At 36.1% G+C, this 27,893-nt stretch overlaps 1 protein-coding gene across 2 annotated transcripts in view; it reads right to left on the reverse strand.

Annotated features, from left to right (window-relative positions):
• Positions 1-27,893, reverse strand: part of LOC102232182 (alpha-1,6-mannosylglycoprotein 6-beta-N-acetylglucosaminyltransferase B-like) — a 117,564-nt gene that overhangs the window by 15,867 nt on the left and 73,804 nt on the right. For both annotated transcript variants that reach the window (XM_023333074.1, XM_014476137.2), the window contains exon 9: positions 7,360-7,491. In XM_023333074.1, the coding sequence (XP_023188842.1) occupies positions 7,360-7,491 (132 nt within the window). The remainder of the gene's footprint in view (positions 1-7,359; positions 7,492-27,893) is intronic.

Consider the following 27,893-nt stretch of genomic DNA (forward strand, 5'->3'; position numbering starts at 1 on the left):
ATAAAAGGATTAGTTATTTATTTGTGATTCAGAAAGAAGGTGACTTCCCAAAGTGAGAACATTTTCTGGAACATTTTAGACAGAAACAGAAGTAGAAATTTTTCAGAGAAAATCACACAAAGCATATGATTATAAGAACTGTATTCGCAAAAAAGCATTAAACAAAAGCTGATGATTTGAATGGAATAGCTTTATTACAAATTCTCACAAATGTCAGAAAACTGAATGATATTCTTTATTCAAAAGAATCAAACAATCTCACTTCTGAGTTTCATGTTATTTGCTGCGCTGATGAAGGAATTCCACAGAGACCCCTTCAGATTTAGTCTTGAGGGCCACAGAAAGCCGGCGATGAATTATTAATAACAAGTGTTAGTTTCGTTTGTATCTACCCTGTTTTTTATCCCTTGCCCTGCCACTTTTCACCCGATCTGCAATGGTTTTCTGTTAGGATAAGCCATCCCCAAAGGATAGAAAATAGTTGGGGGAGAGAAGGGATAAGCAGAGGAGTAGCTGAGCTGAATATCTATTTGAAGATCAGAGTAAAGGGCTAATCTGGGTTAAACGGCTGCTCAGAGGTTCTCCAGGGTGAAGGAATCATGGCAGGGTGGCATGTTGTTATGTGATGCAATGTGCAGTAGGAGCATAGAACGAAGCATTACTTGATGTATTAAGAAAGTTAGAAGTAAACAAACACTCTTCACACTTTTTCCTTATTGTTATGCAAAGCATGGATGCACTCAACGTGGTTATCTAAATTAAATCACAGCTCGTTCCTCTGATGAGGAAACGCTCTGAAACTTGTGCTATGCTATAGAGAGTGTTGTACATGAAGGCTTGAAGAGAATAATCACAGTTACTTCAACTTCCTGTTGTCATGTTCAATACATGTTGAATTGTTCTTCAACATGTATTGTACATGCTTTGATGCTAACAGAACTATTATGTATGTTAAGTATCAGCTTGCATGTAAGAAGCTAACAAATAACAGACAGCAACCGTAATGCCTTTATATAACACCTAAAACAGAACATGGGTGGTTTATTATCAATGTTTTTGTTCACTCTGGTGTTTAATGTTTGATCCAGTGGACTTTAATTCATATCTCCACATTAAATACATTAAAAATAACCTTTGCTTGGCTAATTGTTTTCATTAACATAACAGTACCATTTCTAAAAGGGATGCATTTGTTATTTAGCAGGCTAACATTAAATCATCTGTCACTTCCTTTCCCAAATACAATAATAATATTGGATTCTTTTATGGCAAGCAAATAAAACTAGTAAAACAAGTGTTACTCTACATGAGGTTTCTCCTCTGTTTTTGAACATTCCTTTAAAGTTGTCCATATCTCTGTTCTTTCCACTGTTTTCTACATTTATGCAGAAAAGTTTTTCAGGTGTTTTCATGACCTGAAAGACTTTAATAAATCATTAAATGTCTCATAAATGCATTATTAATGATACATCAAATAAGGGAAGTATTTTGCACTTAGATGTAGGATGGTTGCTAGTGTGGTTTTAATAGGACAATTTCTAAAGTACATATAATGGTTATTTTGTAAACAATTTGCAGATTTTTCCAAAATTCTCAGTGATTTGTTAGGTATAACCTATTATAGTCTTAAATAGTTTTACACTAGGTGCAACAACTTTCAATATTTCTGGTCTAATATTTTACATGTGTTCAATATATTGCAAAATGCACAATACTCTAAAAGAAGACAGTGTGTTATGAGGTCCGAAGCATTAAACAGATTTGATCACAAAGCTCTAATACACAATTAAACTTTCTGCAGACATTCATGCACAGCTCAGATTTTTGTGACCAAACTGACTTTACGCACTGGTGGGGATAATAATGCCTCCTGCCAGAGGGTGGCATTAGTCACATGGTAGAAAAATGAAACAATGACAGAAAAATGACAATAAAGTTTGTGTTTTAAGAAATACAGAAGGAGGAGATCTGCTGTCTTTATAAAGGATAATTTGTCTCTTATTTGTCTATGAAGTGAGACTCAAGTTCTTGCTTGTAAGTCTTATTCTCTATGTCCTAATAAATCTCACTCTTTTTACTTCACTACCAACGTGCAAGGTGTGCAAATTATTATTCCTAAGCAAAAGCTAAAAATTTTGACAAAAGAATTGATTTGGTGGTTTAAATTATAGCACAGATTTGCTGTGGCATTGTTTTGCTGAGATTCTGCAATGTCACAAGATTTATTTCTATCCAGTGTTGCATTAATTTTTCACCTACATTTTGGATTGATGATTGGAGACCATCCAACAAAAAACGCCTTCGTCTTAAAATCCAGAAAGATTCTCAACGGGATTTTGGTCTGGATTCTGTGCTGGCCAGTCCATGTGTGAAAATTATGTCTCATTTTGCCATCAGATAGGGAAAAAAAAACAATCCTGGAATGACCTGGTCATTCAGTTTTTTGCTCTGACCTAATTCTTTAAGATCATAATGTTGCTGATAAACTGGACTTGATCAACTACAGCAACCCCAGGTCATAACATTCGCACCAGTAAACACCAGTCATGATGGGTGCATCAGTTCATGTCGCTGTCTTCTCACCCTGATGCGTCTATCATTCTGAAATGTTTAAGTGACAGTAGAATTATTAGTTTTTTGTTTTACAAATCACTTCTCCTCCAGCTTTTAATAATGTGCAGGAGAGTTCTTAATCCAACTTTTGTAGTTCATGCAAACTCCTTAGATGTTTTGCTAATAATGCTAATAATTTGAACATCTTTTCATGACCACAGAATGTGTTTTTTTTTTTTTTTTTTACTGATAAGAACTGATTCTTTACAATTATTTGATCAAACCTATATCATCTGAGAAAAAAGATGGTTCTTCGAAGTTTGAACAGTCTAGCTTTAAATTTGTTCAACCACCGTTTTGCAACATTCACCCAACCCTTCCTCTAACTTCGTCTAATTGTTGGGAATTCCTCCTCACATTTGAAACTTAGTGGAAGCAAAAACAGAAAAAAGGAAGACAGAAAAAATGCTCTACTTCTTTTCAGTAATGTATAGATATGTAATTCACATGAATGCTCCTTTTAAAGAAAGAAACAACAACACACATGCAATAACATAACACATAACTGAGCTTGCATGAGACAGGAGAAGCAGATGCAACAGAAAGTCTGTTTCCCAAACATACATGTTACTGAAGACAGGATCTAATTGTGTGTATGAAAGTTTGTTACCAACAGTAAAAACTGATTTTCCATCCAGATACATTTAAAGGCAGAATAATCTATCGCTAGGACATCTAACATAAGGAATACTGCAGTGTGAATAAAATACCAAATTTGTAAATGACTGATGTAGCTTTCTGCAATATCGAACGTTGTATTCATGTAGCTGGAAGGTGTTTTCTGGCTCTAGCAGAAGATAAAAAAAAGGATACACAATTTTATGTCAAAGAAAATTTGTCAATATTTTTTACAAGGAGCTTAAAAAATGTAGCTTTGCTGTTAGTGTTTGTGAGCAAAAACCTTCTCCCATTTATCATTTATCTACTATTACTAGTGCAGGCAGTGTTGCTTTCTTTTCTGCACCCAAACACGAACAAAACATCTTCCCAGACTAAACCAGATACCTCCTTCGAAACACCACTAGCACAGAAGTAAAGTCAACAAACAGGGAGGGGGTTGGGGGGAAGTGGATCAATATGCTTCTCCAATTATCAGATAAGTGGGTGTGATTTAAAACAGACTCTTATCTGCTTTCAGCATCTCTGACAGCAGCCCACTTACACCAATACACCCTCGCCTCCACGCAAACAATCATATGAAGTCGAGCAAATAGAACGCTCTGAACACAACAGGACCTTTCTCATTATTACCATGTTACACAGGCCTAATAAATTAGAGTGGCTGTCAGTGCAAACATAAAACAAAGGTAATTAAAGAGAACTGAGAAGAAAGAGATTGTAAAGCTTAGACCATGTGATTAATTAAACTTGGTAGTGTGAGAGACTCAACCAGAATAAAAGAGGGGAGTGAGGGGTAAGTAGGGATGTCATTGGCCTAACTTGATCCTTAGGGTCCTTGTTACACAGGTAAATGCAGCAGTATGACATAAGGAGAAATTATAGGACAGAAAACAAGAGAAAATGCAGTTTTCTCCAGTTGTAAATTCTATTTTAGGAGAAATATAATGAAGCTACTCTCATCTATATATCAGAAATATGAATGTCAGTTATGTAACGCACCTTTTTGGTACGTTTATTTTTAAGCATTAAGGAAGAGGTTTATGAGTAGACCAGTTGGTATGTTGACGGGGTTATATAATAAAAAAATGGTTGTTCAGGCTGGTTGCAAGGTGATGGGCTGGGCTTCGCTGGGGTTGCTAGGTAACAACGCAGTGCTTGTCGAATGTGGCAGGGCAAGGGATATTCAGGAGGTTTTTGAAGCTGTTAATTTTCCAGACACCAAAAAACTTTAACTTATTGCCAAAAAATGGCTGGGTGGGTGTTTAACTTAGTTAAGGTATTTAAACTTGTTGAAACAGAAATGTCTATGCCAGTGGATATCAAAAGTCTACATTTAGCTAAAGCCTTCTCAAGTGCTTTGAATGTTTGATCATCTGTTAGCTTTCCACCACTGAGACTTCATTTACTTCTTACAAACGCACAGTGATATGATACATATCTACTGCAGGTAAGGCAGACATTACCAATTATAAAATGCATATTATTTCTTTAACCAAAAAAATCTGTTAGAAGGCTTACCAAAAATACTTACAGTAATAATAACAGGGCACGAGAAGTCTGTCTAGGTAGATGATATAACCGTACAGCTCAGTGTTACTTTATAAACTGACAAATTCTAAATAGAAAGTGTGGGATAGAACAAAATACTTTACAAACACTAAGAGTCACATCTTGTTAAAGACAGCCAGGATCAAGACCGCACTGTAACAACTGAGCAACACAAAGGTGAACACGACAAGCAATTAGGTGCCGACTTCTGCTGGTCTTTCTGCTGGAAATGTGGGGTTTGTGTGTGAGAGAGAAAGATAAATCATGAAAACAAGATAAAAAGGCAGCAAAATTGGTTACATGCTGGGAAAATACCTTCCCAGTCCATCAGCAATACATTTTTCTTGCTCATAATTGGATTTTACAAATATACGGACTGGCCCTTTAAGCATGTAACAGCTTTCCATTCCCCAGTTTCCTAAATTCTCTGCATCTCTGTTATCTACTGTTTGTTATTTTAACAGAATATTTGCTTCTGTTCTTTTAGCTGACTTTCTGGTCAAATACAATACACTGCCCCCTGTTTCAACTCTTTTGTTGGCTTCATTAACAGGGAGAAAAGAAAAAGACAATAATATCCAGACAATCAAACCCTGTGATGACATGTATAGGTAGCAGATAAACTGATTTATCAAGTCATAAACTTCAGACTGAGACTAACACTGGTGGAAACTGGACTACAGAATGAGAATATAGTTGGACTATCTCTTATTTGTTTCTGAGGCAACGACATGAAAGAGCCCTGAAGCTGATGTGGGTTCATGTTGGGGTGCTCTCAGGAATGTGCAGCCGATTATTTTCCTTCAGTGCATTCTGGCAGTTTAAATCCTTTTTCCTTGGATATTAATTCATGTTTTCTTGCCTCTTCGTTGTGCTTGTCATGGCCTAGATTCCAAGTTGCTGAAACTCTGTAGCAATGCCAAAAGCCATTAAGCACACTTTTTTGCACTACTACACACACGCATACACGCACACACACACACACACACACACACCCCTACACACACGCAGAGAGAGTCTAATTTGTGTTTTCTCTCATGAGGCACACGTTTTCTGTTTCCTTCCTATTTCCACTTCATAAAGCGTTTAAGCACCTCTCTCCTGATCACAGTGAGCACAGAATGACAATCACACAGCAGCTAACAGCTGCCAAGAATGAGGTCTGATAGGAATAAATGTTAAGGTTTGCATGTTATGTTGTGTGGAGATATGGGGTGATTATTGCATGTGGAATTGCATGTTAAGCTGTCAGCATTTAAAATGCCTTCTCTTTTGCACTACATGTGGTATTGAATGTAATTATTATTACCCTTGCTGTTCAATGTAATGGAACAGTGCTGAACCAGTTTATGTTTTTACAGGTAGCCATGCTGTTCACAATATTTAAAAAAAAATATATTTTTTGTTCCCAAATTTATTTTAAATGGATGGAACAGAATGTTTTCAACCCCCTTGTTTCTTGTAATTCAGTAATCACTCCTGCCTTATGTACACATAATCCCCCCCATCACAAAATGTACAGCACTATGGCAACCACTGACTCCTCTAATGAAACAAATTAGAGGAAATTCGGTGTTGCATGTTAGTACAGTTGGTAGCAAGTAAGAAGCTGTACGAAGCTCCTGGTCGAATCCTGGCCTGTATGGAGTTTGCATGAGAGAACCCTGCGCATGTGAGGGTTCTCTCAGGCTTCCTCCCACAGTCCAAAACGTTAGATTAGATCTAAATGGTCCTTAGTTATGAGAGTGAATGTTGTTCACTCTCATAACATTCACCGTTGTTATGAAAGTCAACTGACTTTGAACATATAACAAATAAGACATGTCTGATTTAGTACCACATATGGAAGTGGCAAATCTGATTTTTCGGGGTGGGATAAAACGATTTAAATCCTGTTCAATCAGCGATGTATAAAAAGCCTGACCTACAAATTTTGACTTTGGTCAATACAAATTTTTTAAAATAACTGACACTGTCAGATGTGATAAGGTCACAATACATCTTCAATGTTCCAGTCTTGTAAAAAACATCAAACAATACATGTGGAACAATACAAATGTAGGTAGTGCTCTCAAAAAAAATCTGAGTTTCATTTTAAACTCAAACTCACACAGCAGGTAAGACTACAGACATAAGCTGTAACTCTTACCAAAAATAAAATGCAAAACAGTATTTTGCTTTTACAAAATCACGAGGTCAAACTAGAGGACAACTTAAACCACCAATAAAGTGACTTTGGGTTTGAGGGTTCCTTGTAATGCAAAAAGTAAATAAGATTGATGGATTAAATCACTCTAACATGTAAACAATGCCCGATCACTCAAAATTAAGGAAATCAGGGTCAACTAATCAGCTCACCCCTCGTTGAGACAGACATGAAAAAGTCGGATACGGATGGTATTGATGGTCAGACTGGGTTAAAGACTAGATTAAGATCAAAACCTTAGTGTAAGTGCACTTTGAGTGATTTTTATTTTAACTTAAATCTCAGTATTTTACCTATCTTTTAGAATGCCTTATATTATGCCCCACATAAACTCATATTTTCTAGTCAAGATAATAAACTCTGTCACTAACTTGTGTTTCTTGAGTGACAGTCCCATGTGCTGCTTCATCTGTTGCAGGCCGTGGTAGTCAGTATAAATGAGGTCAAAGGGCAACGGACCAGTGAGTGGGCAGCTACCTCTACCAGGAGGCACTCCAAGAAACCTGAAAGATATCCAAATGAAAGAAAAGATTAGAGGAGCAGAAAAGCCTTAAAGTACAATAAGACAGGATAAGCTGGAAAGCCACAGAGCACAAAGATGGGACATTGGCCTGAAGCATAACATCAATTATTCACTCATAAAAAAAACAAAAAACATTTGTGCTTGCTTTTGGCCCAGACAAGGAAAGTGAACAATTTGTGCTTTCACCAGAGACACTGAGGTTTTTTTTGTTGCTGCGCTTAAGTCTAAAGATAAAAAAAGAAGAGTATGAACACATTTAGTGTTAAAAACACTTTGCAAAAATGATTAAAGCAAAAAAGCAATAGCAAACCAATAAACGATAATACTGGAACTCAATTATTTTATAAAAAAACACTTTTAAAATATAATTTTAGAGAGAAAAAAGCTAAATTGTGTCTAAATGTGTCTGTAGAATAGAAAATAAGAATCAAAATGATGCTATTGATCGTATTATATTCTTAGCTCAAAGGAAACCAGGGCACGCTACAAAGCATTTAAACAAGACATCATTCAACAGAACAAGAAAAAAAAGGATATATATATATATATATATATATATATATATATATATATATATATATATATATATATATATATAATGATGATTGCCTGCATAGTGTTGTTTTTTATTTTTTGGCAGGTAAGAGTTGAAAACACCACCATAATATTTATAAGTTCCTATTTGAATTGTTAGTTGCAACATTATGTAGCTGCAGTTGATGGAAAATTGATAAACATTGCACAAAAGCTAAGACCTGCACACTTTTGTCCTTCTAAGGTTCATGCACATTTTTTCTGGACAAATTCTTTACTTCTCAATCGATGTTGGATAGGTGGATGGATAGATCAATAGATGAAAAGGTGAACACACAGCTGGATAACTTTAAATACTTAATTCAATTCCTAACTCTCACACTGTCTAAGACCCCATGTGGTTTACAAAAAGCAGGATTCAAAAAAGGAGAATATGCAAATAAATGCTCCACATGGATTCCTTAGACCAGTGGTTCTCAAATGGGGGTACGTGTACCCCTGGGGGTACGTGGAGGTACTGCAGGGGGTATGTGAAGCTTTTCAAAATATCTTTAAAAAATCAGTAGGCTCCTCATAATAAGTCTTGAGAAAAATTATTTTGTAAAAAGTTCGATAAAATATAAATGTGTGTTCATGCACTGAATTTTATATTCAGTATTTAGTTTCAATATCCTTTAAAATAAAACGGTTTGACTGGTTTTATACCTTCCTGGTGGTCACCGTCTTCTGTTTTTCTTTTTTGTTTAACCATGCAATGTTTGCAATATGGATGTATTTGTCAGGTTCACTGATATAAGTTGTTTGGCTTTAATAAATCAGACAGTGATTTTACAGCACTGTACCTCTTTTTAATTCCAAAAATGTTTTGCCCGTGTCAGGGGGTACTTGACTAAAAATATATTTTTAAGGGGGTACATCACTGAAAAAAGTTTGAGAACCACTGCCTTAGACTATGCACACCTATATATCTATACAAATTTATTCTTATATTGTTAAGGGTAATAAAATGTGAATGAAATCTGTCCTACTGTAGCTGTTTGTAGCCGTGGTGGATAATGATGCTGCTCTGGCACTGTTCAAAGTCTAACTTTTATGCTTTTAATGGATAAAATATTAAACAATCGTTCTGATTTTCTGGCACAAAGATGTCAGTTTAGTTTGCTCATGTACCCCTTTAGGCTTTAAAGGTCTGATGAGGAAAACAGTCATGGTACCATCCTCCATCTGTACATCTGCCTCTCCTGATCATCTCCACTCTGGGCTGTATGGCCCAATATGGGGCTGCACATTCATCCGCTGCAGATAAAGCAGGCGCTGCCATTGCTCCTCCTGCAGGCCTCATGCAAACATACTTTCTTGGCCTCTCATCTGTAGTCTGGCTGCTTTTTTAGTATCTCTTCAGGGTTCTTTGTTGGGGACTCATAACTACTAACTTACTTTAATTAGTTTATTTAAGGACTGATAGAACCCATACACATAGCAAAATAAAAACTGTTGTATCCCTACATCCCTGCGATGAGAGCATTGAATTCTCAAAATAACCTGGACTGCAGTTTGTCCCAAAAGAGTTGATACTTTTCAAGTTGTAAGTCTTTTGATGTTATATGTTTTACCAGGTTTGCAGACTTATAGATAAAACCTTAATAAAACAGATTGAAATTTTGGATGGTAGAATGAGAATAAGATATGGTGTGGGATGTATTTGTCTGATTTGTAAAGACAAACATTTAAGGGTTTACCAATATACTTATTCCACCTTTTGAACTGAATAATTCTTGGGACTTTACCACTCTTGCTATAGAGATCTGGATACTGTCATCGTTATTTCTAGCTTTACAACGTTGTGTTTCCATTGGCTGCAGTTCCGACAGACCTGCTCAGACCTCAGATCTTTGACCTGTAACTTGTCTTCTCACCCTTATGTCTGTGATCGATGAGGCTAAAGGCTAATGGAGACAGTAATGAAATTATATGCCCCTGGTGAATTTCATCTTGCTACATCTAAACTCAATTCAGTTTGGCTGTGTTGTTCATGCGGGGGGGGGGGGGGGGGGGGGGGGGGTTTCAATAGTACAGTTGACAGCACTTACAGACGCTTTGTTGGCAGCTGATACCCACAATCAGACAGGAGGGAAAACACACCCATAAAGGTGCTTGACATTGTGACTGAAGCAAAATGAAAAAGCGATTGCTTCGAAGCGGGAACTGCATCAAGTGGATGGCACACACAGATACGGCCACAGAGTGTTTTGTCTGATCTACTAAGAGAAACAACTGGCAGCAAGACAGATAAGCTCATCTGAAGGGTTTTTTTAAAGCTTCTTACTCAAGCACCACTATCAGCAGCTTGTACTATAATTTTTAATTAATTCTAAGCACTTCTTTGTTAGCTATACCATATATTTATTGTTACATATAAATGCTTAAAGCATATCATTGAGATAAGTGTGGCTGAAAAAATAAGTTGCTGAAGCTCACTGAAACTATTTGCTTTAGTTCTAACAATTCCATGTATGTCAGTTATTCAATTAAATTAAAATTCAAAAATACTTTATTAATCCCAAAGGAAAATTAAATGTTGTAACTCATTAAATCTTCAAAGAGTTATTGTAGATTGTGATGGCTGTTGGCAGCAAATATCTCTTATAGCACTCCTGTAATGTTCTTCATTTCCATGTGGCTGGCAGAGAGTAGTCCAATCAGTTGCTTCAAAACATGCCTGGAGGGGCATGTTTTCCTAATAGTCATCTTCCTAGCAGGTAGTTTGTATTCAGAATAGAGAAAAACAAGATTTTGGTCCAATTTCCCCAGAGGAGGAAATTGGACCATACTGTCATACACATAAAACAAATTCAAAATCTTGTTTTCCCAGGAGGAGCAGCTGGCAAACGTTGAAATGTTGGCAGTGTTGAACAGAGTGAGGCATGATTAAAATCACCAGATATTGTCACAAATGCATTAGGGTGTTGTGTCTGTATCTTACCAACAACAGAACTGATGACATTGCATCGGCAACATCGTGTACTTCAGTGGAATTCATATGGTATTATCCAGGTAGCACCAGATATTTTTTGCCATCCTAATATTCAGTTATGAAAGATGAGGGTGTCAAGATTGGATATAAAAGTTATCAGTAGAATTTGCTGAATGTCCAGAACTTTGTAGCTGATAATGCAGGACCATGTCTTTGGCTAGCCAGGCTTTTAATAGTCATGCTGGTCCGTTTAATTAATTTTCTGCTGCCAAGTTACCATACATTTTTGTTTTCAAAGTATTAAACAATGTTACACTTTTTATCAGTTGTTTATGAATCTGAACATGCAGTAAGTATTGAACATTAGGAATACAGGAAGAGACATCTTTGAATCTATTCAGCTATGGCAAAACTCAATTATCTAATCTTTAATTTATTACCTGATTCTGAGAACTCAGAACATAATCAATATGTGGGAGGCAAATTTTTGACTCTCTTGTATATCATACAGCAAGAAATCATTTTTAAGAGACAAAAAATACAAAAATCACAGCATCTTAGACACTAGAAATGATCTGCGGTCTAAAACCCTAAAGAACATTATAGAATAGTGTGATTTCAAGAGAACATTCAGCCTGCAGGGAGGCACTGCTAATTAGTCTTGCCTCCTGCCTGCTTTCATCCTTATGGATAATGGATAACTCACACAGATGAAGAGGGCCTTTTCAAATACTTAATTCAATAGGCACCATACAAATTTGAAAACTGGCATCAGTGGGCTTTTCTGTAGCACTATTGAGAAAAGTCTGCCACTTTTTCATCATGCTCTGTTAGACTGAATGTGGCTGTCCTTAAAGCCTCACAATTTCCAACTCTTTCAGACCAAAAAGGTGTTTTAATGGGGCTGACCTTTATCTTTTATCAGAATGTAACAGAACCTTGTAGTTTCAGTAAAGCGACCTTATATTACAATGACCAAAATGGAGAAAATAATATATTTTGGTAAAACTGAAGGTGCAGATTTTTTTTAAACATGTTTCCCACCACAAAAACAATATTAGGGTTCTGAATAAATACAGCTCTAGAAAAAATTAAGAGCCCATTGCACTGAACCCTACTGAAAACCTCCTGGTTATTCCACCAAATATTGATTTCTGAACTCTTCCTGAGTAAAAACATTACTTTTGTTGTTTCTAAATGAATATGAACTTGTTTTCTTTGCATTATTCGAGGTCTGAAAGCACTGCACCTTTTTTGTTATTTTGACCATTTCTCATTTTCTGCAAATAAATACTAAATGTTTGTTTGGAATTTCAGAGACATGTTGTCAGTAGTTCATAGAATAAAAGAACAATATTCATTTTACTCAAACATGTACCTATAAAAAGTAAAATCAGAGAAACTGATCATTTTAAGTGGTCTCTTAATTTTTTTTCCAGAGCTGTATATAACTTCCTCTATTTCCTTTTAATAATTCTTTACAATCAGCTTCACTTACAAAAAAAACAAACAAGAAAAGGAGATAATTGCCTTATTAAATGATATGGCATGTTTTGAATGTTTCACAGAGCTCTGGTTCTATCCATCATCTAAAAAAAAAAAGAATGGTAAACAGATTATTAATGAAAAATTCAGCCAAGAGAACAACAGTAACCAAACTCAACTTAAAAAAGACATTAGATGTCCTGTCTGTAACTTCACAAAAAATTGCTCGAGTTTCAAATACCACGTGTTGAGGGAAACTATCTCTGCACATCACTCTGAACACCATCCTCATGTTGAACCGTGGTGGCAGCATCATGATGTGGGGTTGCTTTGTCTCCACAGGGGGAGAATAGTTGGCCAGAGTTAATGATGAGATGACAGCAACTATATAAAGGACAGTGTTGAAGAAAACCTGTTAAAAGGCTGCAAGCACTACAGGCTAAGGTGAGGTTCACCATCCATGGTTTAAATCAATACATGTCCATGGCCTATTCAAAGCACAAACATAAATCCAAATGAAAAACTATGTGAGGACTTAAAAATCATGCACTCTTCACTGAATCAGCCCTAATAAATAAATAATTAATTTTCCTTTCAATTGAAAGAAATACTTCATGTTGATTTTTCATATAAAATCTCAATTAAATACAACTTTGAGCATAATTGTGATGTATCAGTATTATAGTTCTGCCTCCAGACCAGGTTTGGACAGTTACTGAACCTAACCATATTTGCTTTTTTATTATTTAAACACTTAAAAGTGCATTTTAAAATTCCTTCACGATGCTGTAGATTTTCAACTGTATTTTGACATTGCAGATGTCCAAATAAATTACTATAGATAAAAAAATATAGAACTAAAATATGTTTTTATCATTTCAATGTCATGTGAAGTGAAAGAAAAACATTCAAACACATCATCATGTCAGCTATAATAACATCTTTGTCTATAAATCAGTCTAGTTTGTATGAACTTTGTGCACAGACAGCCATTTTATTACATTGAGCTTAAAGTGAGATTTTTGTGAGTACAAATAGTCTCGCATATACTGTACTGTTACGGCCCCTGGCCTCTTGAGGCTGTGCAGGCTCTTTGTTTTTTTCTATTATGCAGGATCAGCTGTGCGGGCACAGCTTTCTGATTGGCTGCCTAGAAGCTGCAGGAGAGCAGCCACCCCATTGGAGCAGCAAAGCCAATCAGATGTTGATGAGACCCACCTGCATCATATAAAAGACTTCCGAGTTCATTCCTCCAGTGGGGCAGCTAGCAGGAAGAGGTTGTGTAAAGACCCCCACCTTCTGTGTTTGGTGACTGTTTGTGGACAGTTTGAGCTATTTTTGTTCTTGCTTCTTTTGTTAAGTAGTGAATCTGCTTTAGATAAACCTTGAACAAGCTAGAGGCTTGTGTTTGGGAGGTTTTTGGTGCTTCCTTTTGTCCTTTCCTTTTGGTTGTTTTGAGTTACTTTAGACTGATGTGTTTGCACATCTTGTTATTTAATTTGCACTCAGTGTTTTCTGCATTTGTTGGTCCTTTACTTTTGTTTAATTGGGCTAAGTTGTATTGTGTTTTGGTTCTGTGCAAACCTTCATTTTGTAATAAATCATATTTTTCATTCCACTTTTTCTCTGAACACATTTTTATGTTACCGCCCCTGGACCCCTAGACCATGGGGGCGTAACATGTACCTATAATCAAATCTAAAATGTGCCTACACCAAAGCACAGTAAAATGCTCGACATTGACGGCTCCTTGGATTTCAATGGTCTGTGATACAATACCCAAGTCACAACTGAAGAAAGCCTCCAACAACCAATGCAGCAATTTGCCTTTGGTGGCGTTTCTCTCTGCATGGCCGGTAGGAAAAACGGCTGAGGTAAACAAACACAGAGAGGTTTGCAATCTGCTGAACTAGCACATTTCGCCAGAGCTGCACTAAAGTTAAGAGCACAATTAGGTTTGTTGGTACAAAACTGCTCATCAAAAAAGCAAAACAAAAAAGCCAGGTGTTTTACTTGTTCTCTGCGTCATCGTCTGTTAAAACTGGGTCACAGATTCTGGTCGGTACCTTTTTGTTACGATGCTTCATGAAGAAGTCAGAAGTAGATTATTTTAAGCAAAAACTGAAGTTTTCCAAATCCTCTAAAGTAGTAAAGAAAGACACCCTGGTGCTTATTGGAAATGTTAATAGCGGGACACAGACAGACTTTTAAGATGCTGAGATTGTTGCTGTTTGTATTTATTTAAGATTAGCCAAAACATTAAAAGGAATAACAAAATCCGACATAATTAATCAATGCTTCAATCTAGAACTAAAGCATTGAGAACTAGTGCCACCTAATTTATTCAGTTTGCATAACATGAGCAAAGGGTGCTCAAACCATTTGAAACAGATGTTTGATATTGGTTTGGTTTTCTGTGGGTAATGTTTGGTAAGAAAACTAATAACTGAACTTCACTTTTACTTAAGAACTATTCCTTTAATGTCTTTAAAAACAGAGCAATGCGAGTCAAATTTGCATAGCAAAACCCAGGGATAATAATCTGCAGCGTTAACTGCTGCTCATTAATCCCTTTGCTTTGGATGCATGATGATAGCCGCAGGGGACCCAGATAAGTGTCAACACTTTTAGCTGATATTCTCCAAAGAGGAGATCTTATCTGATAAAAATCTTCTCTGAAGGGAAGATCTCCTGACATCTGTATCTGTTTCAGCTTTCATGATTAGTATGGGCAAGATGAGAATGGGGTGAAGGATGGGAACACATGTTAAATGTTCCCTAAAAGTGTTAAAGCAGAGGATGAAAGATGAAGCCTTTCTGGTGTGGAAATGAGGCGAAGTCAGAGTCAGACAACTTCATTAGTCCCAGTGGAAAATTCACTTTTGCTTCCAGGTTTATACATTTAGTTACGGCATAAAAAAAAGTTAAGTAACAAATAATCTGTGAAAAAACATACAGTAAATAACACAGTCTAAATAAATCCTGGAAGTCTCTCGGCGGCAATTACTTAAGATAAGCACTGTCTGTTGCTGTTGAGCAATCTAATAGAAGAGGGAATGTAGGACTTGGAGAAGGGATCAGTTCTCATTATGACCACATCATAACAGCAGCCTGGAGGCATTCTAGAAAATTCCATCAAGCGAATGTGGTCAGGTTGGCTGATGTATTTCTGCAGCCACAAGCTCCTTTTCAGGATATCCAAGTCCCACTGCTTAACTGCAGTGAACTTAAAAAAAGACATTTCACACTTCTTGTCATTTAAAATCAACAAATAAACTAAAGAATTTAACTGGATGAAATACAAGAGTTTCACCTGTGCAATAGATTAATACGTACACATACATATAATAACAATAAAGCAGGAACTAATTTTCGGATTTTAAGCTCTCACAAACAGAAGTTCTTCTCTTTGAGTTGAAGCCTCAAAACGCTGTAGCCACATTCAGTGTTGGTTTTTGAATTATTGGGACTATGTCAACTATAATATCCTCTATTAAAATACAATACTGTTTTATTCTATGTTCTGCATTGCACTGTTTTGTTTTCCACTAATCTCCAAGATGTTTTTAAATTTGTACTATTCCCATTAACAAGCTGGTTTCCAGTCCAAGCTGGACACTGAGATCTAGAGCAAACGGTCCATCAATCATTGGTTTAGCTTGCAGTTAGATAATCAGTAGATATTGGAGCTAAAACTGACTTGTATTTAAAATGGCAAAAAAGAAGAAAAGCAAAGTTGAACAGAAATCAAACAAAATCAAAACGCTAAGAAGAAAAAGACAACACACTGCAGTTTCCAGCTTCATGATAGTTAATTTTCTATAAGCCATTTTTATACTCCAGGAGTCGTTTGTATTTTCATTAACTGCAGAGAAAAGTGATGGTTTTACTCTTAAAATTGGGTTCTTCTTTGTCGCTTTTGTCAAGACAGACTGAAATACATTTCTGTTGATGTAACGACACTGAACAATGACCTCTTTTAATACAGCTTCATTCAACCAATTAAATATATTAAAGTATTCTTCCTTTTGAACACTGAGCTTGCTGCCCACATATTTTGCAGAGCCAATCTAATTCTGTAAATGCCAATTTACTGTAGAACTGTTTTCTTGGATTCAAAGTCGCATTTTGTGAATATGGTACCAAAAGTACCACTAGTTAAAATATGTTTTGCTGTGATTTCAATTTGTACTTGTCTGAGTACAACTCAACCGAGCATCCTAAAAATAATAACCCGGAAAATGTAGCATTTAAACCATATGGTTCTCATGCAGCTTTCAAAAAGCTTGCAGAGTGTATCATTAGTAATGCCTTTATACTTGCAAATTTCTATATGTGTGTGTGTGTATTCTGCCACTGGACTTTAAAATATATGTTTAATAATATATATAAAGTAAATATTTGATATATATTATGTAAACTTAAGAAAATAATCAAGTCTACTGTGCTTCAACAGCAAAACTAAAGCAAAATTTAAAATCTAAACATTTAATATCATCCAAAGTCTGTGGAAATACAAAGACGATGGCAGTCATCCCAAAACCACACATCCCACCACATCCCATAATTCCTCTATTGGCCTGAGTTCAGGGGTCTAATTTATAAATCTGGCATACACACAAAAAGAGGCCTGACACTGGCATACATCACTTTCCGCACAAAGATTGTGATCTACTTAAAACAAACTTAAGTGGAATGTATGCGGTCCCTCACGCCAACTTTCACCAAAGTGTATCATATATGCTTTTGATACAGATGATGATTCAGGATGTCTAAATCATAGTTGCACACTGTTTACCATCTGATATGCACTAAGATCAGGAGAATCACCAACAACTGGCAATAGATTTAAAACAAAATCAAGCAAAAACAGAGAGAATTGAATAACGCATTTTTCAACCTCATAGTTTCCCTTAAAAAGCATTTCCTTGTGTTGCTAGCAGCTCTTGCTCCAGTACACAGAAAGCAAAGCAACATTTCAATACTCATAATTCTTGAGCTGTTTTCCCAAATCTATAAATAAAATAGATTAAAGGCCAAGCAGACAAACACATTTTGTTTCCGGTGTGTTCTTATTGAAGTGGGAAATGATGCAAACCAAATGATTAGAATTAAATGTGACTAGTTTTGATGTTCTTACACTCAGTATTCACACATATCAACATTTTGGGTTAGGAGTTTAAATATGTATATATTTCTGTTAATTATTTGTTGCCAGACTTTATGTTTTAGATTAACAGATATGTTTTCTTCTTCAGTCCATTAGAACCTAGAAGAATACAAACAATTTGCTCCACAGTATATAATGACTCAATAAAATCTCAGCAAACTGCATATATGTGATTGCTGAATATTTTATGTGTGAGGTGTTCTGAAGTTATTCAGTTCAATACCAAATGGCTCTATTGATCTCCCGAGGAGCAATTTGGAGAGCTGTTATTAGATGCACAAAGGCAAAATATGAACAATAAGAGTTGATTGCCTTCCCAGAGCTATGTCTTTTTGTCTATAGTCCAATGACTCCATTCTGTATGTATGTGTTTGGAGAGATGTGGTTCAACTGGTGAACGAAATGAAGATTTTATTCCAATTCCTGGTTTTTGTTGACAGATTTAAGTCTTGTTTCTCATTGATTTAGTTGTCACTGTAGATGGCAGCTAAATCCCCAATATGCAAAACATATCCAGATGAATTATTTAGTATTATGAGTAAATCCAGCAAGCAAAAAACTAAAAAAATTGTTCCTACAAATGTTAAACTGGTGCTAAGCATAAGACCTTTTTATGATGACTGTAGTTTCTTATTCCAATCTACAATTACTCTTAAGGTCATTAGTGACAATAAACAGCTCAAAATAATCAAAATCCAAAATTCAATGAAAACCAAAGACAACAAAATCTTCTGATCATTTTCAAAGTTAAAGAATAATTTATGCATTTTGCTGTAAAGCAAAAATTAAATAGAACTTTATTACATGTTTCAACCCAGAAATCATCAGAGCCACAGCTGCTAGCACCAGTTGAGAGACAGTTAGCTTACAAATCTTTTCTCCAGCCTATGGACAGTTAGCCTGCTTGTACATAAAAAGAGAAATATGCCTTGAAGCGAGAAGAGGATTTTGAATGATGTTGCGTCATGGTACAAGCTACTTAAAGAGTAAGTGATGAATAACCACCCAATCAGGACACGAGTAATGAAATATGAGGGGGTGAGACATTAAAATGTGTGCTATGAATGAGAACTTGACATTTTCAAGAAAAATAATTTAAATAATTCTCTTGGATTCACTGATGTCATAGTGCTTGTATTAAAAAAACACCTCTAGGCTGTAGTTTTAAACATATTGGGGACTTCATATGGTTTTGTAGGGCAGATGAGGCGCTGTTTACATATATGTGCACTAAACACATTTTAACCGTGTTTTGTATGTGTGTATAGTTGTTGTTTTAGCACAGTATTTGAAGGGCATTCCAGTCCGTGCTGTCAACTAAAGTCATCCACACTAACCCCAGCTGACAGAGGGTGCTGAGGGTCAACAGTCAGAAAGTGGTGAAAGCAGCTCAGATTATGACAAGCTCTGCAGAGTTTGTGTGTGTGTGTCTATCCTATTATAGAAATGTTCCCAAACATGAAAATTTGATGGTCTTGCTGAAGGGCTGAAACATATTTATTGAACAACTGAGTGTTCGCTTAATCCCAGGAAGAAATTGGAAATAAGTTTGCATGATGTGACACAATGACAAAATTGTGTAACATCAGTTTGGTCCTTTTACGCGTGTATCCCGAGTCGCACCATAATTCTCACGATCTGGAAAGAAAAGTAGATGCTAATATGATGCCTCTGTGACAGCATGAAGTAGTAATGGCATGTCCTGATCAAATTTTTAATTATACTAAGTAGATCTAGCAAGCAGTTTAAATAATAGAACAGGATATTTGGTATAACAGTTCTACAAGAGACATTTTTTAAATGTCTTTGATCTTATTTTATGCTACAGTGACTGAAATAAAAAGAAATGAATGTGTGAACATGTTGGATACTAATATTAGAATCTACTATATTTCTTCAAAGGAATAAAATATTTTAGGATTTGTTGACTCACTTGCAAGCCCTTAGTTCTTAGTTACTTCTAAGGATTTTAAATTGTGTTAATGACAGAAAGTGGTACGATCTATTCACAACAAAAAAGCATTTTCTTCTTTTCTGTAGAAAATGTGACTTTAATTTTTCTTCATTTTTTCTAAATATGTTAAATTATAAAATATAACTTTTTTTGTTTATTTAATTTGTCCTGTGCCCCCATTAACAATGCTGTACCCAACAAAAACTAAATTCCTGCTGAATTTGGACTGAATGATGTGAAATAGCTGAAACACTGCGTTCCTTTAAATCTAGTCTAAAAACCCAGCTGTTTAGAGTTGCTTTTGAAACATAATCAATGAAAAATTAATCAATAATCTGATGTGTAATGACTGCAAAATGTAATCTTGTTGATTGTGTGTTTTATGACTTTGTATTTTTTTATTTTTATGATGTAAAGCACTTTGAAATGCCTTGTTGCTGAAATGTGCTATACAAATAAAATGTGATTGATTTATTTGATTGATGCCAGGATGAGTGCTGTTACTTGCAGTTGCCAGAGCGAAACAAAACACAAAACAGTGAGTGTCAGTAACCGATTGACAATCCTCGTAAACACAGTGATCAGATTTAGCAGCATTTTTCTATTTACAGAAACATTATGTCCATACAAAACCATTCTGAGAGAGTTTAGTTGTATTACTCCAGCATATCAGTGAATATTGTGAATTCAAAAGCCCTCAGATGACATCTGATCTGATTAATCTCACATATCCATCACAGTGCAAGGAAGCAAGGATCTTGTCTGGCTCGTTAAAAAACTATATATTTTCAGGTAAAATTAATTGTATTTCCCTCCATGTAGACAGCCAAGTTAAGACTTTAACAGATGGTTGTTGTCAAAAATACCTGTTTCTATGTGAAGGGCCTAAGCACACCCTCTTTCCAAGACTGACAATGCTCTCTAAACTTAATCAATGGCTTTTATTTCCTTTCCAGAAATTCTGCTTGCAGTTCCCTGACAAATTTCTAGTTCAGACCTTAATTATGTTCTCAACAACTACTGTTGACTGCCGTTTTCTAATGTTGCAGACTGAGGAAACAGCTGCTCCTTTTGTTTTGTAGTGACAAATTACCTTCATTTTCAGAGTTGGCAGCTGTTTGTTGCGGCGTGTTGTAGGAGTACTGGTAAAATTTTGAAGACACTGGTAAAATTTCAGCTGACAGCTCAAGTCTCATCTAAACGCTTTGGATGCTGCCATTACTTTTACTTTACTGGAAGCTATAGTTTGAAGGCTGAAGTTAGTGAATTCAGTTTATGCTTTTAGTTTAACCATTGATATGAGGATGAGTGCTCAGACTTGTGGTAACTTGTGGTAAAGAAAGTATTCCTTGAGTTGCTCTTCAGTAAATTGTGATACCGCTACTATTTTTTTGTGAAAAAAAATTAGAATATCACTGAAAAATATTGTTAAAATCTCATCTTGTCTCACTTTCATGAAGCGAAAACTAGTCTGATCCCATGAGCTGAATGTATTGTTACTCTTCCATTAAAAACCAGGAAGATAAAAACCAAGGACGAGCAAACACTGTTATAAATCAACCCAGTCTAATTCTCCAAGCCAACCAAATGATAGCTGGGTACATGCACAAATACCTTCACATACTCTGTAATCACCCAAACATCCATGTAATCATCTGTTTCCACGTTTGCCTTTGATTACTCCCATGGGATGATAATCTTTGAGCATGTTTCTTACTCAAGACACACACATCACACACACACCCCACACGCAGATACTTATATACTTACATAGAATTCAACACAATCTTTCACACACAAGCACTCATGTGCATCAAAACACTCTGGTATCCGAAGGAGTTGACAGGCCCCAGTTATCAGCCGAGGCCGGGTGCACCAGATAAGGGAGCTGCGAGGCGCATCATAAACACCGGTGCACCCAGAGCGAGGGAGAGAAAGTGCATGTGAGGATGGGATGAATCAGAGATGAAAGACAGAGGAGCAAAAAAATAAATAAAACCAGCCCCCATGTCAAAAATAATAAACTTTTCAGATGAAGAGTGGCAACAGAAAGATGGAGACTTGAGCATGGTGGGAATGAAATGAAAGGTGGAGCAGCAAGGTGAAAAAAGGTCAGGCTTATTTAAGCAGCAAGAAGAAGGAAAAAAACAGCAATGGAAAAATATGGCAAAATATATTTTTAACCTGTAATACGCTATATATACATTGAAAAAAGAGAACAGGTGATCCAGCTTAAATATAATGTAATTTGGTCATAAGTAATCAAATTAATTTTATCCAAGTTAATTTATAAAGTTATCAAGTTAAACTAAGGTCTAATAAACTAAGTTTGTCTGTTACTTGTAACCCATTACATTTTTTAAGCTGGAGCTCAATTCAGTTTTTTTAGAGAGAATCAAAAAAGAGAGCACACAAAGTTTGAACATATTACTAATAATGCCTGCTCAGGCTTTTCCTCCTTAATAATCATTCAATACTCATGACAATGCTGGGGTTTTGAAATCCTTAAATATATATCGTGCAATGAAACTGTAGTCTAAAAATTTCCATCCTTCAACATTTTCTCAACAACCAGCTCCACTGAACTTATGTAAAATTTGGTGTTGTGTGCATTTCTCTTCATTTGGGAACTCAGCAACTCCTACAGAGAACCCCAGCTCCTCCAAGTTTCTGTGAGTTAATACATGAATCAATAAATAATTTATTTATTTAGCTCTTTAAACATTCACAATAATAAAAAAGAAAATGAAATATGAAAAATTGAGATAAAAATGTAGATAAAACAAAAAAGACTAAGCTGGTTTTATCTTCTGGTAGATAAAACCAGAAGAGCTCCAGATATTTGATTATTAAAAGTGTAACAGGGAGACATGGATACAGCAAAAATTGAATTAAATAAGAGTTGGAACAACAAGGTGAGACAATTTCAGGTTTGTGTAAAGAGCATACAGAAAAAAAGAAACATGTAGTGTAAAAGCATAGACTAATACCCCTAAAGCCCCAGAAAAACCTCACAGAAACCAGACAAACAAACACGCATGCATACACACCGTCTGAAGCTTTTACTTATGAAGCCCGTTCTAGATTTGCTTTCCAAGTCATCAGGCAGCAAGGTATTTTCCCTTCATCAGCAACTTCCTAGCTAATCCCACCAAATCAAGAAGAATGAGCCTGCATTAGTTGTGACAGAAGAAGTCAAGGGGATTGAAAGTGCACACAGACGTCAGAGTGAGACACTGTTCAACATTCAACAATCTTCTGCATGGTAATGCTTGGATATGGCTATGTAAATACATATTATTAAATTCTCACACGTGGAGAACATCAGATAAATCCACTTTGTAACCTGCCTCCGGTGCTCAGGAATGATAAAACAGAAGCAAAGTGCCAGTCAAACGATTAAGCTGGCAGATGGCTTTTGCACAAATGCAAAGTGAACACGTGCATCTGGATGGATGTGTAGGAACAAGCACTCCCTCTCGCAAATCATCTTGAGTCAAGTGGATGTGTTGATTCGAGCGCTATGTCACATCCCACCATCCAGACAGAGGCGCAGCGTGTAAGTGCTCTCATTAGTATTATACCGCTGACAGGGCAGAGCACAAAATAAGAACAAATTTTTATTGATGTGTTGTAGAGCGTAGAGCCTCTGAGGCTGCACTCAGCTGTCTGAACTGACTTCCAGCTCAAATCTGAACCTGGTGAGCGATTTTTAGAAAAGCTATTATCAGAATGGTCATAGAAATGTATCTCGTAAAGCTGAAACGGATGCAAAGATGTGGCATTCCAGAAAATGTCTCAAAACATGGAATATTATTCAAGTAAAAGACAAAATTTGACTCCTATTTTAATCAGTTTGCTTTTCTTTAACCATCAACCATCACAATAAAGATTCTCAAGTATAAACGTAACTGGTTGTTCTGTCAGCCAGATCACTAGTTAATTTAAAGTGCCTCCCTTATTACATATCAACTTTATTTGCGATAAGGGTTGGACAATAAATCAATAATATATTTCGCTGTAGACACATGATCAATATCAATAGATAATACGTCTGATAGAATGTTCAATAATTTCACTGAACTCCGATCCAGAGCCGCACAGCGTTCTGGGGTACGTAGGCAAAAGAAAGGCTTCAACCGCTCAACCTCTCAAGGACAACTAAGGAAGGTCGGTGGCATCAACAAACTCAATCACTCTTTGGTTACCTAGCAACTCAATCACTCTTTGTTTACCTAGCAACAATCTGTTGAGTAACTTGTGCAGCAGCAGTTTAAAGTTTCTCTACTGTGCCTCATAAGTGCTTAAAAATAATTTTTTAAAAACGGTATGGAGTGACAACTGTGGATAAAACAGGAACGGTCATGTCGCCACTTTGGCAGAATTTCAGATATTTAAAACAGAAAACGAATCAATAATTATTGATATTGACTGATATGAAACGCTTCTATCATGACACGTTTTTGTGTCATGATAGATATTGCCCAGCCTTATTTGTACCAAAGCTGGATACCCTCTGAACAAAGAAACACTATTTGTAGTTTTGTTGTATTGCAGTATGAGCAGACGCAGGTAAAACTGTTTTAAGTTGGGGGATACTTGGATAATACAATATCAGGAAAATATTGAATTGTGATGCTTCTGGTGAAAATCACAGCAAGAATACTACTTATGATTAATCTACACTTTTCAGACAACAATGCCGAAAGTCCCCAGAACTCTGTCAGCTTTTGCATTTCACTCACTGATTCATGTGAACATTTAAGAGTTCTGTCAACTGAATATAATATATGAACTGCGATGATGACGGAGATCCAATATATAATGGAACTCAAGAGAATAAATTGACAGGAACCAACAGAAAAATTCATGCACATAAAATCCAAAATCTATGCATTTTCCATTTAGAGTCTATGAGGCTCTGCTTGCACTTCCTCATCAATACTAATAATATTAATAGTGAGTGTTTGACAACTTGACAGGTATAGTTTGGATTTGAAATGCTGCCTGAAAATCTCACAGCTGTCTCCAGTCAACCAGTGTAGCTCAGTCTGGGCTCAATTTTAAAAAGTGTGTTTCTCTCCATCTTTGAGACAAACTCCTGCCAAAAGCAAAGCACATACACATTTTGGTGAACAAAGTGCCTGAGCATGTTGGGTATTTATCGCCAAGGCGAGTGTGAATTGTTTATTGTGGCTGCTTTGTGAGATCCTTTTGGTTGAAGGTAGACTTGTTAGGTTAAATGCTCTCAGTGTTGCAGTAACTTAATACAAACTATACTGTGACTGTATAGAGCTCTGCAAAATTTTGAATCTCATGCTACATTGTTATGCTACCTGAACTTGAGCTTCTCTGGTTGACGCTCTGACAGTGAGTTTAGGTTAAGAACCATGTTGTTAAGCAGAGTTAGTAAGAAGGTGTGCCATATTGTTCATTCATTTTTTTTTTGATGATGAACAGTAATCTGTGAGAAAACTGTTATAAAACCACACTTTGTCTTAATGTCTGTCTGTGATAGATGCAACTGATATTTCGTATTTAGGCTAGAATTGAGGAAGGTGATTCAGTGTTTGGACCTCTTTCCTGGTCTCTGCAGGGGAAAGATGTTATTGAATCTCTCACAGACGAAGCAGAAACACAATGTTTGTTTGTCTGGGAACAAGCTATCGACTTTTCTCCTTTTTTTAAAAACTGACGATAGAGATAACATGAGCTGTCAAAGTGTTTTATGGCTTAATTTCTCTCCTTGACGTCACTTATTTCACAGACTTCACTGCAAAACATCAAATATGCAAAAAGCAATGAGAGGAACAAAGTAAAGAAATTACAAACACATGCAAAAGTGAGGAAAGAGGCAAATCTATTTAGATTTAGAGAAATCAGCACTGTTTTACTCAGGCTAATTTCAAGCCTGAGTGCCTTAAAATGGCCCAGTTTTCTTCTGCACAATGCACAGAAATGTAAGGCTGCTGACATTAGATTAATTCTGGCTTTGACGATAAAAACTTTTGAAGCATTTATGAAATAGAGAAACTGATGGCATCCTCATGCATGTTTTATTTGACTCATGTTACAGCTTAACATCTCCAAAGGATTCTTCTGAAGTATGCTTGTCTCAGCTCCTTCAGCTGCTCATTTGAGGATAATGTACGAACAAGAAGTGCTTTGATACATTGGGATCGTCAAGCTTGTTCAAAACGTGAAAAATAAGAAGTTCCTGCATTCACTTTAGCTGCACTTGTCTCAGACAATACATTTTCCCAAACATTCTGCAAACATAATTTAGTTCATTCTGTGATGGTGCTGTTGACCTATGCAGACATGTAGCTTATCTGACCTTGTAACTTGCTTTATCATTATGTTTTTGGATGATTGCACACTTCCCCACATTAAAAAAATATGACTGTGTTTGTGTTGGAGGTGCTCCATGCTCATGTGTCACTCGTAGTCATGCACCACTGCATTGAAAGCCTATTAAAAATCATTTAATAACACTTTAGTCCTGCATTAATTATTTCTCTTCCTCTGTCAAAGATTTAATTTGTTCAGCTGTACCTCACTTTACTGGTGTCATTGTGCCATCTCTCAGACAGTTACTCTACCATATAAAGTTACTTGATAATTAAATCTCAGAACAACAGACTACTAAGGTCTAAAACAGTTATGTTTAACTTTACAGCTTGTAAAGTTATACAAGTGTATTAAATAAAGCAAATGGCAACTTTTTCTAAGAATGACTGAAGCGCAATTTCGGCTAAAACGCATTAGAGGACTGCTACCGTGTCCAAAGGGTAACTTGATCCAAAAAAGGTATGTGGCTAAAGTCACAAAAAATAATATAAAATTTTTAATTATATATATATTGCCTCAAATTTCTCTAAACTATCATATCAGTAGACTCAAATATACATATCCAGACATCAAATATGTTTAAGACGTTTGATCTATTGGATTGTGCGGTCTCAATCTAGTGGATAAGTAATCATGACCACTAAATATTTCTCACGGTACAGTCACAAACTTATCGAATAAAATTGGTTGCAGTGGTTTTGCTTAAGTGTTGAGTAAACTGGACTCAATACAAGCATGAATGTCAAATTTTTCATTTAAAAAAGGAGTATGTTTCTTCTGTTTCATATTTCTGAACTATTTTGTGATATTCTATCATACAATTAAAAGTTGAAGTTTGTGATGACAAAAATGTAAAAGAACGTGAAGCCAATGGATTCCTTCTTAAAACAAGGTACAATATGACTTCTTTTTTCAACTCATCTAGTTGTTACCATATTAAGGATTGGAGCCCATAAAATATCTTTAATAATCTTTTCCAACATGACTACCCACAGAAATGCCTATTTTTTTAGTGAGTGGAATGAAAGTGTAATAAAAAGATGGACAGTGTACTTTAGGAGAAGTTGTGTTATATGAAACTACTTCCCTGTCCAATATCTTCTGAATTAAAGGCCCAACAAGGGGACCAAGGTCTGACGTATCAGTTTTATTCAGCATTCATACATATGTCTGAGGAGCTTGGATCCTGTTGAACAATCCTCATTGTAGAGAAGAAATGCAGAAACAGACCGTAGCAACAAAGTGATCTTTGACAGATTTTTCTCCACTGTACTTGTCCATCAAGCATCTTCATTTTCTACACTTAATTTTAAACAGAGCTAACAGTTCTGACAATGCAGCCAACAGAGTGAGACCGCACTTAGTCGTTCATCCGTTTCATCCGTGGCACAAACACAGAGAGGGAAACTGCCTTCATCTCTACGTTTCTGCAGCTCCAACTGCTTTTTTCAACTAATCTACTTATTACCATATTAATAAATGTTCCATAAGTTTCAAGTGTTCAAGGTCTCCAGTAGGCATTTGTTGCTCCTAGAGGCTCGTGCTGTGCAGACTCTAGATTTGTCGCCATGGCAACAAGCCATACAGCTTGCTTTGAAGTAAAAATAGTGTTATGAAATTTTGTATTTATATGGAATTTATTTCACTTTCTGAACTCTAGAAAAGCCACCAACTCTGAACCATAATAGGCGCTGCTGACTGAGTGCTGAAATGAAGGATGCCTACATCAGAGGTGCCCAAAGTGGGACCCCAGGACTCCCTGCAGCCCTTACAAGGATTTTATGTGGCTCTGGTTTGGTACGAATTTGGCAGGTGACAAAAAAATGCAAAAAAAACATCGTCAACATCATCTATGTCAGACGGTTGATACAAATTAACCACATTTTGTAGTTTTTTAAAAAATTTTTTAGGAAA

This window comes from Xiphophorus maculatus, chromosome 5 (assembly GCF_002775205.1).
Source record: "Xiphophorus maculatus strain JP 163 A chromosome 5, X_maculatus-5.0-male, whole genome shotgun sequence".
Lineage (NCBI taxonomy): Eukaryota > Metazoa > Chordata > Actinopteri > Cyprinodontiformes > Poeciliidae > Xiphophorus > Xiphophorus maculatus.